Raw genomic sequence first — 14,814 nt, 5'->3', positions numbered from 1 at the left:
GTCTGGTCCTGGGGTTGCATCCACCCTAATTTGCCTCATAACAGCAAAAAAATTCTACCTCTCTAATCTGTATTTGGGTCCATGAAGTTGATGCCCCTTTGCCTCACTTCTATCGACTCAATTGCCTGAGTAAATACAGATGCAACATTTCATTTAAAAATCTCCCCCATCTCTCTTGACTCCACACATAGATTACAATTCTAATCTTCCAGAAGGACCAATTTTTTGCCTTGCAATCCTTTTGCTCTTTAACATATCTGTAGAATCCCTCAAGATTCTCATTCACATTGTCTGCTAGGATAACCTCATGCCTTCTTTTGGCTCTCTTTGTTAACTCTTCTCTTGCAATTCTTATGCTCCATAAGCATCTCTCAAAATTTCACATTTGGAGGCCTCCCACTTACCAAGTACACTTTTGCCAGAAAACAGCCTGTCACAATCCACACTTGCCAGATCCTTTCTGATACCATCAAAATTGGCTTTTCTCCAATTTAGAATCTCAACTTGCAGACCAGACCAATCTTTTTGCATATTTAATTTGAAACTAACGGCATTGTGATCACTAGATACAAAATGTTCCCCTACACAAACTTCTGTCACCTACCCCATCTCATTCCGATAGCAGATCAAGTATCGCACACTCTCTCATTGAGACTTCTATGTACTGATTAAAGAAATTTTTCTGAACACATTTGACAAACTCTATCCCATCTCGTTCTTTTACAATATGAGTGCCCCAGTCAATATGTGGAAAGCTAAAATCACCCACTATCACAATCTTATGTTTCTTAGAACACTGCGATCTCTCTACAAATTTTTTCCTCTAAATCCCTTGGACAGCTGGGTAGTCTATAATATAGTCCCATTAACGTAGTCATACATTTCTTATTTCTCAGTTCCACCCATAACAGCTCACGAGATGAGTTCTCTAGTCTGTCCTGACTGAGCACTACCGTAACATTTGCCCTGACTACTAACTCCACCCCTTCTCCTTTAATCCCTCCTACTCTGTCACATCTAAAACAGCGAAACCCTGGAAGATTGAGATGTTAGTCCTGCCCCTTCTGCAACCAAGTTTCACTAATGGCTACAACAGCACAATTCCAGGGGTTGATCCATGCTCTGAGCTCACCTGCCTTTCCTAGGATACTTCTTGTAGTGAAATATGACACAGCTCAAGACATTAGTTGTATCATGCTCAACCTTTTGACTCCTGACTTTGTTTGAAGCCTTACCGACATCTGTCTCCACAACTTCTCCACTAACTGTTCTGGCCCTCTGGTTCCCATCCCCCTGCAGTCTATTTTAAACCCAACCATGCTGCCCCAGCAAATCTTCCTATTGGGATACATGTTTCCTTCCAGTTCAGGTGCAAACTGTCTCTTCTGTACAGGTCCTACCTTCCCTGCAATTTGGTTCCCATCCCCCTGCAACTCTAGTTTAAACCCCACAGTGCAGCATTAATAAACCTTCCCGCTAGGATATTAGGCCCCTCTAGTTCAGGTGTAAGCCTTCCCTTCAGTACAGGTCCAATCTTCCCTGGAAGAGAGCTCAATGATCCAAAAATCTTATGCCCTGCCTCCTACACCAACTCCTTAGCCATGTGTTAAACTGCAAAAAACAAAACTTCCTATTTCTGGTCTCATTAGCATGTGGAACAGGTAGCAATACTGGGATCACAACCCTGGAAGTCCTGCCTTTTAACTTAGCACCTAACTCCCCGAACTCCCTGTGCAGAACCTTGATACCCTTCCTACCAATATCATTGGAACCTACGTGGACCATGACCTCCGGTTGTTCACCCTCCTACTTAAGAATGCTGAGAACATAATCTGAGATATCCCAGATGGACCCTGGCAACCAGGAGGCAACATATTACCCATAACATGTTCAAATTCTCTATGGAATTAAGATTTCAAAAGACCATAGACATAAGAGCAGAATTAGGCCCATCAAGTGTGCTCTGCCGTTTCAACATGGCTGATCCAACACGGCGGCCCCAATCTTCTGTCTCCCCCCCTCATCACCCCGTATCACTTCATGCCCTGAGCAATAAAGAATCCATCAACCTATGGCTTAAATATACATTAAAAACTTGGCCTCCACAGCCGCCTGTGGCAAAGAATTCCACAGATTCACCACTCTCTGGCTAAAGAAATTCCTCCTCATCTCCATTCTAAAAGGACACACCTCTATTCTGAGGATGTCTCCTCTGGTTTTAGATTATCCCACCACAGGAAACATCCTCTGCACATCCACTACATTGAGACCTTTCACCATTCGATAGGTTTCAATGAGGGCACCCCTTATTCTTCTGAATTCCAGTGAATAGTCCCAGAGTCATATCAAACACTCTTCATATGACAAGCCATTCAATCCTGGAATCATTTCTGTGAACCTCCTTTGAACCCTCTCCAGTTTCAGCACATTTGTTCTAGGATAAGAGGCCCAAAACTGCTCACAATTCTCCAAGTGAGGCATCAGCAGTGCTTTCTAAAGTCTCAACATTATATCCTTGCTTTTACACTCTCGTCCTCTTGAAATGAATGGTAGCATTGCAGCTACCTTCCTCACCACAAGACACAACCTGCAAATTAACCTTTAGGGAATCCTGCACAAGCAGTCCCAAGACCCTTTGTGCCTCAGTTTTACATATTTTCTCTCCATTTAGAGAACAGTCAAGCCTTGCATTTCTTCTACCAAAGTGCATGACCAAGCACTTCCCAACACTGTACTCCATCTGCCACTTCTTTGCCCATTCTCCTAACCTGTCCAAGTCCTTGTGCAGCCTCTCTACTTCCTCAAGACTACCTGTCCCTTTGCCTATCTTTGCATCATCTGCAAACTTTGCAATAAAGCCATCAAGTTCATCATCCAAATCATTGACATATAACATAAGAATTGGTCCCAACACAGAACCCTGTGGAACATCACTATTCACTGGCAGCCAGCCAGAAAAGGCTACTTTTATTCCCACTCTTTGCCTCCTGCCAAGCAGTCACTGCCTTATCCACACTAGAATCTTTCCTGTAATACCATGGGCTCGTAGCTTCTTAAGCAGCCTCAAGTATGCCAGCTTGTCAAAGGCCTTCCGAAAATCCAAGTACATAACATCAACCGATTCTCCTTTGCCCATCCAGCTTGTTATTTCTTCAAAAAATGTCAACAGATTTGTCAGGCAAGATTTTCCCTTGAGAAAATCATGCTGACTAAGGTCTATTTTATCATGCGCCTCCAAGTACCCCAGCACCACATCCTTAACAATCGACTCCAACATCTTCCAAACCACTGAGGTCAGACTAACTGGCCTACAATTTACTTTCTTCTGCCTCTCTCCCTCCTTGAAGAGTGGAATGACATTTGCAATTTTCCAGTCTTTTAGAACCATTCCAGAATCTAGTGATTCTTGAAAGATCATTATGATTGCCTCCACAATCTCTTTAGCCATCTCTTTCAGAACCCTGAAATGTACACCATCTGGTCCAGGTGACTTATTGACCTTCAGACCTTTCGGTTTCCCAAGAACTTTCTCACTACTAATGGAAACTTCATCCACTTCATGACCCCGACACCTGGAACTTCCACCATATTGCTAGTGTCTCCTCATATGTTAACCCCTTCATTCCCAGAATCATCCTGGTGAACCTCTTCTGGAGTCTCTCCAATGACAACACATCCTTTCTGGGATATGAGGCCCAAAATTGTTGACAATACTCCAAGTGCGGCCTGACCAGTGTCTTATAAAGGCTCTGCATTATCTCTTTACTTTTATATTCTGTTCCCCTTGAAATAAATGCCAACATTGCATTTGCCTTCTTTACCATAGACTCAACCTGTAAATGAACCTTTTGGGAGTCTTGCACAAGGACTCCTAAGTCCCTCTGCACCTCTGATGTTTGAAACTTCTCTCCACTTGTCCACGCTATTGTTCTTTTTACCAAAATGCATTATCATACATTTTCTAACATTGTATTCCATCTGCCACTTTTTTGTCCATTCTTCCAATTTGTCCAAGTCCTGCTGCGATGGCATTGCTTCCTCAGCACTAACTACCTCTCCACCTATCTTCATATCATCTGCAAACTTTGCCACAAAGCCATCAATTCCATTATCCAAATCATTGACAAACAACGTGAAAAGCAACTCCTGAGGAACACCACTAGCCACCATCAGCTAACCAAAAAAGGCCCCTTTTATTCCCACTCGCTGCTTCCTGCCTGTCAGCCATTCCTCTATCCATGCCAGTATCTTTCTTGTAATGCCATAGGATTTTATTTTGTTAAGCAGCCTCATGTGTGGCAGCCTATCAATCAAATGCCTTCTGAAAATCCAAATAAGTGACATCCACTGCCTCTTCTTTGTCCTTCCTGCTTGTTACTTCCTTGAAGAACAGATTAGTCAGGCAAGATTTCCCTTTACAGAAAGCATGCTGAATTTTGACTTATTTTGTCATTAGTCTCCAAGTACCTCAAAACCTCATCCTTAATAATAGACTCCAACACTTTCCCAACAACTGAGGTCAGGCTAACTGGCCTATAATTTCCTTTTTTTTTTGCCTTCCTCCCTTCTTAAAGAGTGGAGTGCTATTTGCGATCTTCCAGGCCTCCGGGACCATGCCAGAATCAAGTGATTCTTGAAAGATCATGATCAATGCATCCATATTCTCTTCAGCAAACTCTCTCAGGACTCTGGGTTGCAGTCCATCTGGCCCAGGTGACTTATCCACCTTAAGACTTTTGAGTTTGCCTAGCACTTTTTCCAATGTAATAGCAATGGTGTTCTCTCCTGCTCCCTGACACTTAGACGCCTGGCACACTGCTAGTTCTTCCACAGTAAAGACAGATGCAAAGTACACATTAAGTTCATCTGCCATTTCACTGAACCCCATTACTACCTCACCAGCATCATTTTCCAATGGTGCAGTATCAACTTCCTTTTACTCTTTAAATAACTGAAACTTTTGGTATCCTGCTTTATATTATAGGCTAGTTTGCCCTCATATTTCATCTTTTCCCTTCTTATAGAATTTTTAGTTGCTTTTCTTGGATTTTATAAGTTTCCCAATCATCCAACTTCCCACCCATTTTTGCAACCTTCTATGCCCTTTCCTTGGCTTTTATGCAGTTCTTAACTTCCTTTGTCAGCCACGGTTGCCTACTCCCAGAAACTTCAGCCACCTCTGCTCTGTAGTTATCCCCGCCAGGATCCTCCTCCAAAAAATCTGAGCAAGCGTCTCTCTCGTGCCTATGTAATTCGCTTTATTCCACAGTGATACAGATTCAGATACATTCAGAATACTTCTTCCACTTTACATCCTGTGCCTTCCAAATTGCTTCCAGAAATTCCAGGGTGTATTTGATCATATTCTGATCACTTACCGCTAAGGGTTCTTTTATCTTAAGCTCTCTAATCAATTCCGGTTCATTGAGCCCACTCAAATATCAGCTATTCTGGATTGGGTGTCGTGCAACCATGAGCTGCTCTAAAAAGCCATCTTGTTGGCATTCTAGAAAATACCCCTCTTGGAATCCAGTACCAACTTGATTTTACTAATCTACTTGCATATTGACTACTGTAACATTGCCCTTCTGGCATTCATATTCTGTTTCCCATTGTAATTTGCAGAACACATCCTTGGGGGTCTGTTACAACTCCCATCAGGATCTTTTTACCCTTCAGTTCCTTAGCTCTATTCACAATTATTCAACTCCATCTGACCTTCTTTCAATTGATGTAATTTCATTTTGTTTTAGAAACAACAGAGCAACGCTACCTTCCTGCCTGTCCTTTCAATACAATGTGTATCCTTGGACATTAAGCTCCCAGCTATGATCTTCTTTCAGCCATGATTCAGAGATGCCTACAGCATCAGACATGTCAATCTGTAACTGTGCAACAAGTTCATCTACCTTATTCCGTATACTGCGCGCATTCAAATGTAACACCTTCAGTCCTATATTCATCCTTTTCAATTTTGTTCGCCTTTGATATTGCATTTCATCCTGTTGACTGCAACTTTGTTCTATCATCAGCTTCTTCTTGCTTGGAGTCTCACTACACCTTGCCTCTGTAAACCAACTACCTCATCTTCAGCACTATCAACTCTGGTTCCCATCTCCCTACCACATTAGTTTTAGCCCACCCGAACATGAAACCTATTATTACGGAATGTGCTTTTTTTTTTGTTATTGTTAATGAAGCATTAATAAATAATAAATAGAAGACTTGCACTATATCACAGTATCTTTCAACAAATCTCATAGCACCTCAATTATTAACAACTGGACATTAGAACAGTAACTGCTTACAGCACTTAAGGAAGGAAATAACATGCAGCTCATGTGAGAAGAGAATTAGGCATACAACCAATTAGGCATAGGACTTAAACTCTAAGGCAGGGGTTCCCAACCTTTTTTTATGCCATTGATCTCTACCATTAACCGAGGGGTCCAAGGACGCCAGGTTAGGAACCACTGCTCTAACATAAGTACACTGTTAGCAGCTTCCAGTAATTGAAAAAAAAGACATTGGAAAACAGACTAATTATAACCACGGGCTATATTTTAATTCCTTTTTCAAACAACACCTGCTCATCTCCTTCTGTACTCAAGATCACCAAATTAAGGTTTTGCAGCATTTATTATAAATTATTCCATCTACTAATAATTAAATGGAAAGCTTACTGGGAGATTTCAAACTGATATATTTGATTTCAAATCAAGAACAAAGCAGCTTCAGAATATATTATGTGTTCGTTTAATTATAAAACCAATTTGAACTCTTTCAAACAGGTACTTATAATGGAATGGCTTTAACTTATAAAAAAAATTGAATTTTCTTCCAAAGACTTTTAAAAACCCTGTGGCTTTCATTATAGAGTTTGGGATAAACATTAGAATTACAGTGCAAAAGCATCCAAGTTGATCCAATTAGTCTATGGCAAACTTTACCCTCCAAGTAAGCAACGGTTTGAATCATATTTACCCAAATTGTTCCCATAACCTTTCATTGTTATTTGCTTCATCCTCTGATGAGATAGTTGAGTATATATAAGGACATACTGCACTACTAATCCAGAAACTGGGACTAACAATCCAGAGATTCAAATGCAAATAGTTGTTGAATAGAAATTCAGTTAATAATTTTAAAATGTATCGATTGTAATAACGAACCCATCAGATTGCTGTTAAAAAAACATCTGGTATACCAATGCCTATCAGTAATAGCATATCTATGCCATTAAAACAAAAATAAACCAGATGAGCCATACAACATTATCAGCATCCAAATGTAAATATGGCAAAGTTGTTCTCTGCTTGGTTTCACCTTGCTATCTTCCTCATAAACACCTGGTGTCCAATTGCAGGATCTCAAGCACAAAGTAGTCATCGCTGACTTCATTATGTTTGCAGAAACATCCCTTACGAACTACTTGCGGTTTCCTCTATCGCAATGCCTGGGCAATTTTACTTCTGACTTCCAAAGTCTACAGTTTTATGATTTTAGCCCTTTTCTATTTATTCCAGGAGATACCAAGGAACAGCTGAGAGCACTGGATGCAGCAAAGGCTACGGAACTATATAATATCAAGGCCAAAGTGATGAAGATGAGCTGAGCTGGTTCTATACAGATAACATATTGGCATCTGCCAAAAAGCTGAATTTAAAAGCTAAAAAGAGGGTCATATTTTGTTACAAAGCAGGAGGCTACTCAGCTCAACAAATCCACATCGACTCTCAAAACACAACCTGCAGTCCCACTCCCCTACTTGTAACCTATTCTCTCCATGAAACTTGAGCCCCCAGGGAAAATCCATGTAATTGCAGGGAGACTGTTTCAGCTCGACAGTTCGAGGTTTGACTTAAATTCAAAATGCTGAAGCTGTAAGGCGACAGTGAGCAACTCTCATAGATACTAAGGCAAGCTCTGACTTTCTGTGACATCAATAAGCCCTAGTAAAACTGAAGGCAGTGGACATTATGGAGGAGACACGCCAATGGTTGGAATAAAAATTCAAAGTACAATTATTATCAAATTATGCATAAAGTATGTAACCTTGAAATTGGTCTTCTTGCATACCTTTTCAGAAAGTAGGTAGCTATGGTTGTTGTACATTAATCAACCAAGTCCCAAATCTGAGTCCTTGGCCCAACCACCTTCAGCAGTTGTAAAAACGTCTCCATCATAAGGACAGAAGCAGAGATATTTTCTAATGTTTGCATAATGTTCAATTCCATTTGCAATTCAATAGTAAATGATGCAGTCTCAGTTGTACACAATGAGTCCTGGATAACAATCGGGTCTGGTAAGTAGTATCAGAATACCACTGGAATATATCATGAAATTTGTTGTTTTGTGGCAGCAGTACATTGCAATACATAATAAAAACTATAAATTACAATGTAAATATTAAAAAAGAAAATTAAATAAGGGATGCAAAAAGAGAGGGAAAATACTGCGGCGGTGTCCATGGGTTCATTGTTTACTCAGAAATTAAACAGGGAACATTCATACCACAAAAGTGTCAGGCAATGATCATCTCCATCAAGTAGGAGACTACTCACCTATTTGTAATGCTCAAAGACAGCAGCTTAGCTGAGCACCTCTCCTTAACATCTTGGAGATCATCACTGACCAAAACTTACAGATAAATACAGTGGCTGATTGGTATCCCATCCAGTATTCTAAACCTTAATTCCCTCCACTAATGCATTGTAAGTGCATTGTAATACCATCCATGAAAAAGACTGCAGGTGGTCATGCAAGTTACTCCAAACGCATTGGAGTAAAGTATTCACAACCTGCATCCTCTACCAGGAGAAAGATAAGGGCAGCAGGTGCAAGGAAACATGATCTCCTGAATGTTCCCCTCCAAGTTGCATACAAACTTCATTCTGAAAGTGTATCATTCTGTTCCTTTATCATCATTGGATCTGTAACATGGAACTCTTGACTCAAGTGGAGAATCTTCAACAGGGAGACTGTACTATTTATCTTCTCCACAACCCTTACAACCTTTGATAACACAGTTCAAAATGAGAATGCACATAAAATGCTGGAAAACTCAGGTCAGTCAGCATCTGTGCAGATGGGAAAGGAAGGGGAAGACCTCAGGAAAAGACAGAGGGGTGAGAGGAAGCTGATATGTGATAGGTGAAACCAGGTGAGGGGGAAGGTGGGTAGGTGGGGAGAGAGCGTGAAGTGAGAAGTTGGGAGGTGTTAGGTGGAAGAGTAAAGGGCTAAAGAAGGAATTTGATAGGAGAGGACAGTGGCCCATGGGAGAAAGGGAATGAGAAGGGGCATCAGAAGGAGACGAAAAAAGGATAAGAAGAGAGCCTGAATGGGGAAATGGAAAAAGGGGTTATTGGATGTTAAGAGAAATCTATGTTCATGCCATCAGGTTGGATGATGCTCATAATATCAGGTGTTGCTCCTCCAATCCAAGACTGGCTTCGTGGTGACCTTGTCGGAATGAGAATTTCTATTTCCAAATACATTAAGCCTCAATTTTGACCCCTCTACTTCAAAAGCATCAGAACACATGTCCAAACTTACTCCAATTCTGGCCTGATTTTAATCATCAATATAGGCACCCTTGCCTTCAGCAGCACAAGCCCTTAGTCCCTTAACTCTGTTACACAATCTTGTTTCTCCTTTAGGTCTATCTTTTTGCTATTTTTCCTAATATTTCCCAATGTCTCATTGTTTTACTTAGATTTGAGGGAACACTACCTCTGATTCAGAGGTAGTGCTTCCAATATTACATTAAAAATTGATCTTGTGGGAAAATTTTATCCAGCTGCATGGGCCAGATTTTCACTGCAAATGACAATGCTTATACACATCTCTAATTAGAATTTGAAGACGGCAGCTTCCCATTGCTCTTTCACTCTGCCCATACTATTCAATTGCAGTGTTATTAAGCTTTCCATAGACACAGTGATCCACTGACGTCTTTTAGCCCTTGCTCTGTAGAATGAGTCCTACTTCAGATGATCTAGGCAGTGTCCAAAATAAGTTGATAGCTCAGGTTTGCCTGAGCTCCCCTGGAGCGACAATATCTCCCTAGCAGCTCCACTCTCCCATCTACTCCCGGACTCTCCTTAGCTCTCCCGATCTCTTAGTTGCTGAGATCAAGTGAGGGTTCAACCTCATTTTTGTAGGAGACTGAAAGTAAACCAACCAAATCTACAGCATGAACAAAAACACTATTCCAGGGAGAATTAGGAGAAAAGATTTGCATTTAAGGAAGCAACCCAGTTTGATGGGACTGCAATAGGAGTCCTTTGATCAGCATCCACAGGTTCATTCTGACAATGACATGGTGTAGTGTTTCAAAATTTATCTTAGCTTTATAGTTACACCAGCGCAAGCTGCTTTAGACCAAAGAGCTGATTGTGGACTTCAGAACGGGTAAGACGAAGGAACAAAAACCAATCCTCAGAGGTATCAGAAGTGGAGAGAGTGAGCAATTTCGAGTTCCTGGATGTCACCATTTTTCAGGATCTAATCTGGTCCCAACATATCGATGCAGCTATAAAGAATGACGTAATTTCATTTTTTACCAACAGAGCAACACTAATTCTGCCTGTCCTTTCGATACAATGTGTATCCTTGGACATTAAGCTCCCAGCTATAATGGCATTGAGGACTCCCACCACTTAGGACATGCAGTCTTCTCATTGTTACCATCAGGAAAGAGGTACAGGAGCCTAAAGACACACACTCATTGATTCAGGAACAGCTTATTCCCCTCTGCCATCCAATTTTTAAATTGATCTTGAACCCATAAACACTATCTCACTACTTTTTTAAAAATTGTTTTTGCACTACTTATTTTAATCTAACTATTTAATATACATATATTAACACTGTAACTCAGTTATTTTTATTATATTTACCATGTATTACATTGCTAACAAAGTTACCAAAGTGAATAAATTTCACGACGTACACCATGATATTAAACTTTATTCTGATTAATGACCTTTGGACCTATCTGGGCATTCCTGGCCCTGACTCTCTGCTGACTAAACAGGAAAACTTGCATTCCATTTCAAAATTGTATTTGGCAGCTAAGTTTCCTGTTGGACATGAGAAATCCTCACAGCAGGACTCAGGGGAAAGAGTATGACCAACAGCTGAAAACAATATTCTTTCCCGGATGGAAATATTAGACTGACCTGTAAAAATCTTACAAATGAAAATAAATGTTCTTAAAATATAAAATATATTTTGACCCTTTTTATCTTAATTTAAAAGATTAAAAGTAGTGGTTAGCACATCACTTCACAGTGCCAGCTTTCACTAATTCCTGCTGCGCTCTGTGAGGAGTACGTATGTTCTCCTCCAGCGGCTTCGTTGCACCAGAAGCATGGCAACACTCACGGGCAGTCCAGTACAACCCTCACTGACTTAATTTGATGCAAATGATGGATTTCACTGTATGTTTCAATGTACACATGGAAATGAAGCTAATCTTTAAATGGATGAACATAAATTCCTCGGAGCCTAGGCACAGTACTTTCACATAGTGAAAGTCAACAATACTTGCAAAACAAGTACAATACTTCACACTTACGACATGCAATCATTGCTATGTCACACAGAAAGAAATCAAACAGCTAAAGTCACAGAATTACTCCTTCAGCATACATAATATCTCTCTTACAGAATCTATGCATCATAAGTGCATTTTGACTCGTCACTGGAGTTCGGAATTGTAAGAACATGTCATTACCTGCCATTTTAAAAAAAAGAGGTAACAGTTGGCTGTAGGCTCCTTCTACAAAGAAGTTGTTCCATTCATTCAGAAGATTAGCAGGAAGAGCTTTGCTTAATTCTGGAGTTAAAGTCTGAAACATGTAGCTAAGATCTGAGAGCATGCCACAGCTCTGACAAACAAAATGCAGTATCAGAGGCTTGGAATCAAGGGATACAGTATTACCAGAAGTCTGAAATAGAAGAGAATAATTTAAGTATAAGATGGCAATCTGCTATTTTAATCTATTGACAAACAGCCACACTATTTTGAAAAGTTAACAAGTTTAAATTTAGGACATTTAATCCAGTAAATGACAAAGGTGAAACAAAAAAAAGGAAAGCACCACACTAGAATGTAAATTTTATTTTAAACACTGTATACTACCCTAAGCTACATCACTGATGACATGAAGCAGCGCACCCTACGATGCATCTCAGCATCAGCTTCCTTCAGAAGTTGCATGATTTTTTTTCCCATCCATAATGGTAAGAAACCCACTAAAAGTGATCTAGATTTGAGTAAGAATTAAAAGTTGAAAAAAAATCACACCTGTAGCAGTATAGCAAAGATTTTTGAGAGAGCAAGGAAAACAAAAAAAAAGTCAAGACAAAAACTAATAAGGTTTAACTGCAGTAGTGGCAGATGCTGGATACTACTAGCCAATTTCCTAATTAATAATTGTGAATCTGGAGAGCCTCAGTTATTCCTGTAGTGTAATCTGGACAATGCCTATCTGCCTTCCTTAAAGTGAGCAAGACATTAATGAACAAAGAAATCAGTCTTACATTCTCTAATTAGTCCAGCTAAAATTCTATAAGGTCATTTGTTTGAGTAGCAGTCTGTTTCCCTATTTTACACCTCACCTCCAACCACATCAAAGTGGAACACATGATGAAATCCCACTGTTCACTCGTTAGTAAAGTTGGTAAGTATTTGATCAGCAGTCTCAGAAAGCGTATAATTTCCACATTGATTCCAAGCAAATGAGGTCCTGGATTTTTTAAAGTGCTAGAGAGAAAGCAGAGATATTAAAAAATATTAAAATTATATATTAATCTACCTAAACTACAGAATCAAAGCACCATCATACATTTTAAAGAAATAAGCTCAAGCTTTCATTTAAATAGTGGTAGCCATACACTGAGTTATTAGGTATAAATAAAATGATAATTGTACAAAAACTTGCAACATTTTAAATTTAATTTTATAAATATTTCCACCACTCCTTGCAGAATTCTTTAAGTTAGAGGGCAGAGTCTATCCATGAGAAACTAAAATTAACAGGCATGAAGTATGCAATGGGAATTTTTAGCTGTTTAAAGTTCCTTCAGTGTTATTTTAGGAAGACAGTGAAACAAATAGAATAAAATTTAAAACAGAAAATTTTACATTTTCAAATCTTCACATGAAACCTCAGGAATTTCTGTGACAATAAACTGAGGAAATATATAGGTCAAACAGCCATTAATTTGCTTTGGATTTCTCAAAGGCTCACTCCTTGCAGGTATTAGTCACAACACTATACTGCTTTTCTTTTGTGCTTTCAAGTAACAATAATAGACTCTGGTGTTTTGAAGGGATGAATGCTTACTTTGATGTTGTAAGTGTAGCTCTTTTGGTCTTACATTTTGTGAGATATTTTATATCTCACAAAATGTATATATATATATATATATATACACACACACACACACACACACACACACATATATACATATATATATATATATATATATATATAAAAAACTTAAAATTCTGACTTACATGATTTATATACAATTATAATCGCAAATGTAAATCAAACACAATATTACCTTGGCTGAAGGTGCTACAGTATTATATGACTGAGAAACTAAAACACTGTCCTGTCAGCTGTCTCATGTGGTTAATACAGATTTGAGAGGGAGTACCAAATGTCCTCAGCCTTCCTCAACCAAATTCACCATAAGGACTCAATAAAATCTTTCGCTGCTTAACGTTATCCCCAAGTGCCTTTCAGCTAATTAAGTACTTTTAAGTATTTGCAGTTGTCAAGTAAGAAGATGCTGCATTTTCCACCATACCAGTCACAGTACATCAACGGCAATCTAATATCGCTTAATAACAAGTTCACCAACTATTTTGTTACTAACGAAAATCAATATATAACATATATAACATACCATTTTTAATGTTGTTCAAATTGTGTCAAATTATTAGCTATATCCAAAATATTATACAAATTTTACCACTAGCCACAACAGATAACCAGTTCTGTCTTCAACTAAAAATGAAACAGTAAAAACTTTAAAAAATCATCTTACCAGTCAAACAAATATATCTGTTCATCAAGGTTTCTCCATCCCATGATTATATTTAACACATCCATAAACAGATGATCATGTACAACATGATCTCCCTCATTGACTCCTTTCTTTAAGTAGCTATTTAAAATGGCGAGGCTTCCAAACCCTCCTATGAAGAGAATTAAAGCAGAATACATTTTATACTGGTGATTATCAAGCTAGATAGATACATGTTCAGAATAATTTTACACAGAAATTATTTTGAGTTGCCAGGGGAAAACAAACATTAAGATTCCAGGGATAAGAGATTTCAGCGAATAGATTAGCCTAGTGCAAAGGCAGCACATAGAGGTTGTGTAGATCTTTACTGGTTTTAGAAAGGGTAGATAGAAGAAAGATAGTCTCATTCTTGGCAAGAATACAGAATTAAAATTCACCTCTTTTTCAGGTCAAACCATTTCAAAAAGGACTGATAGCTATAATTTATAAATGGTATGTTATCTAATGATAAAATTAAAGCTGCGTGGGAATTGAGTTTCGAAAATCACTTTCAGGTAATCAATGGGATAAAATTTTTCATTTGGAAAATACTTCTTCTATTTGTGCCCGTCATTCCTTGATACAGTTCAAGGTAGCGCATTGGGTGCATATGTCAAGAGGACAAATTAGCCCGTATTTTTTCTAATATTAATCCTATTTGTGACAGATGTAATATTGAGATGGCTACTTTAACACACATGTTCTGGGCTTGTATCAAGTTAGATA

At 38.9% G+C, this 14,814-nt stretch overlaps 1 protein-coding gene across 2 annotated transcripts in view; it reads right to left on the bottom strand.

The window, feature by feature from the left end:
- The window catches only part of ltn1 (listerin E3 ubiquitin protein ligase 1), a 126,143-nt gene that overhangs the window by 21,390 nt on the left and 89,939 nt on the right, over window positions 1-14,814 (bottom strand). For both annotated transcript variants that reach the window (XM_073045711.1, XM_073045712.1), the window contains exons 20-22: window positions 14,068-14,218; window positions 12,628-12,772; window positions 11,741-11,954 (exon numbers count right to left, since the gene is read on the bottom strand). In XM_073045711.1, the coding sequence (XP_072901812.1) occupies window positions 11,741-11,954; window positions 12,628-12,772; window positions 14,068-14,218 (510 nt within the window). The remainder of the gene's footprint in view (window positions 1-11,740; window positions 11,955-12,627; window positions 12,773-14,067; window positions 14,219-14,814) is intronic.

The sequence above is a fragment of the Hemitrygon akajei genome, chromosome 5, assembly GCF_048418815.1.
Source record: "Hemitrygon akajei chromosome 5, sHemAka1.3, whole genome shotgun sequence".
NCBI lineage: Eukaryota > Metazoa > Chordata > Chondrichthyes > Myliobatiformes > Dasyatidae > Hemitrygon > Hemitrygon akajei.
This window is presented reverse-complemented; position numbering and strand designations above follow the sequence as displayed.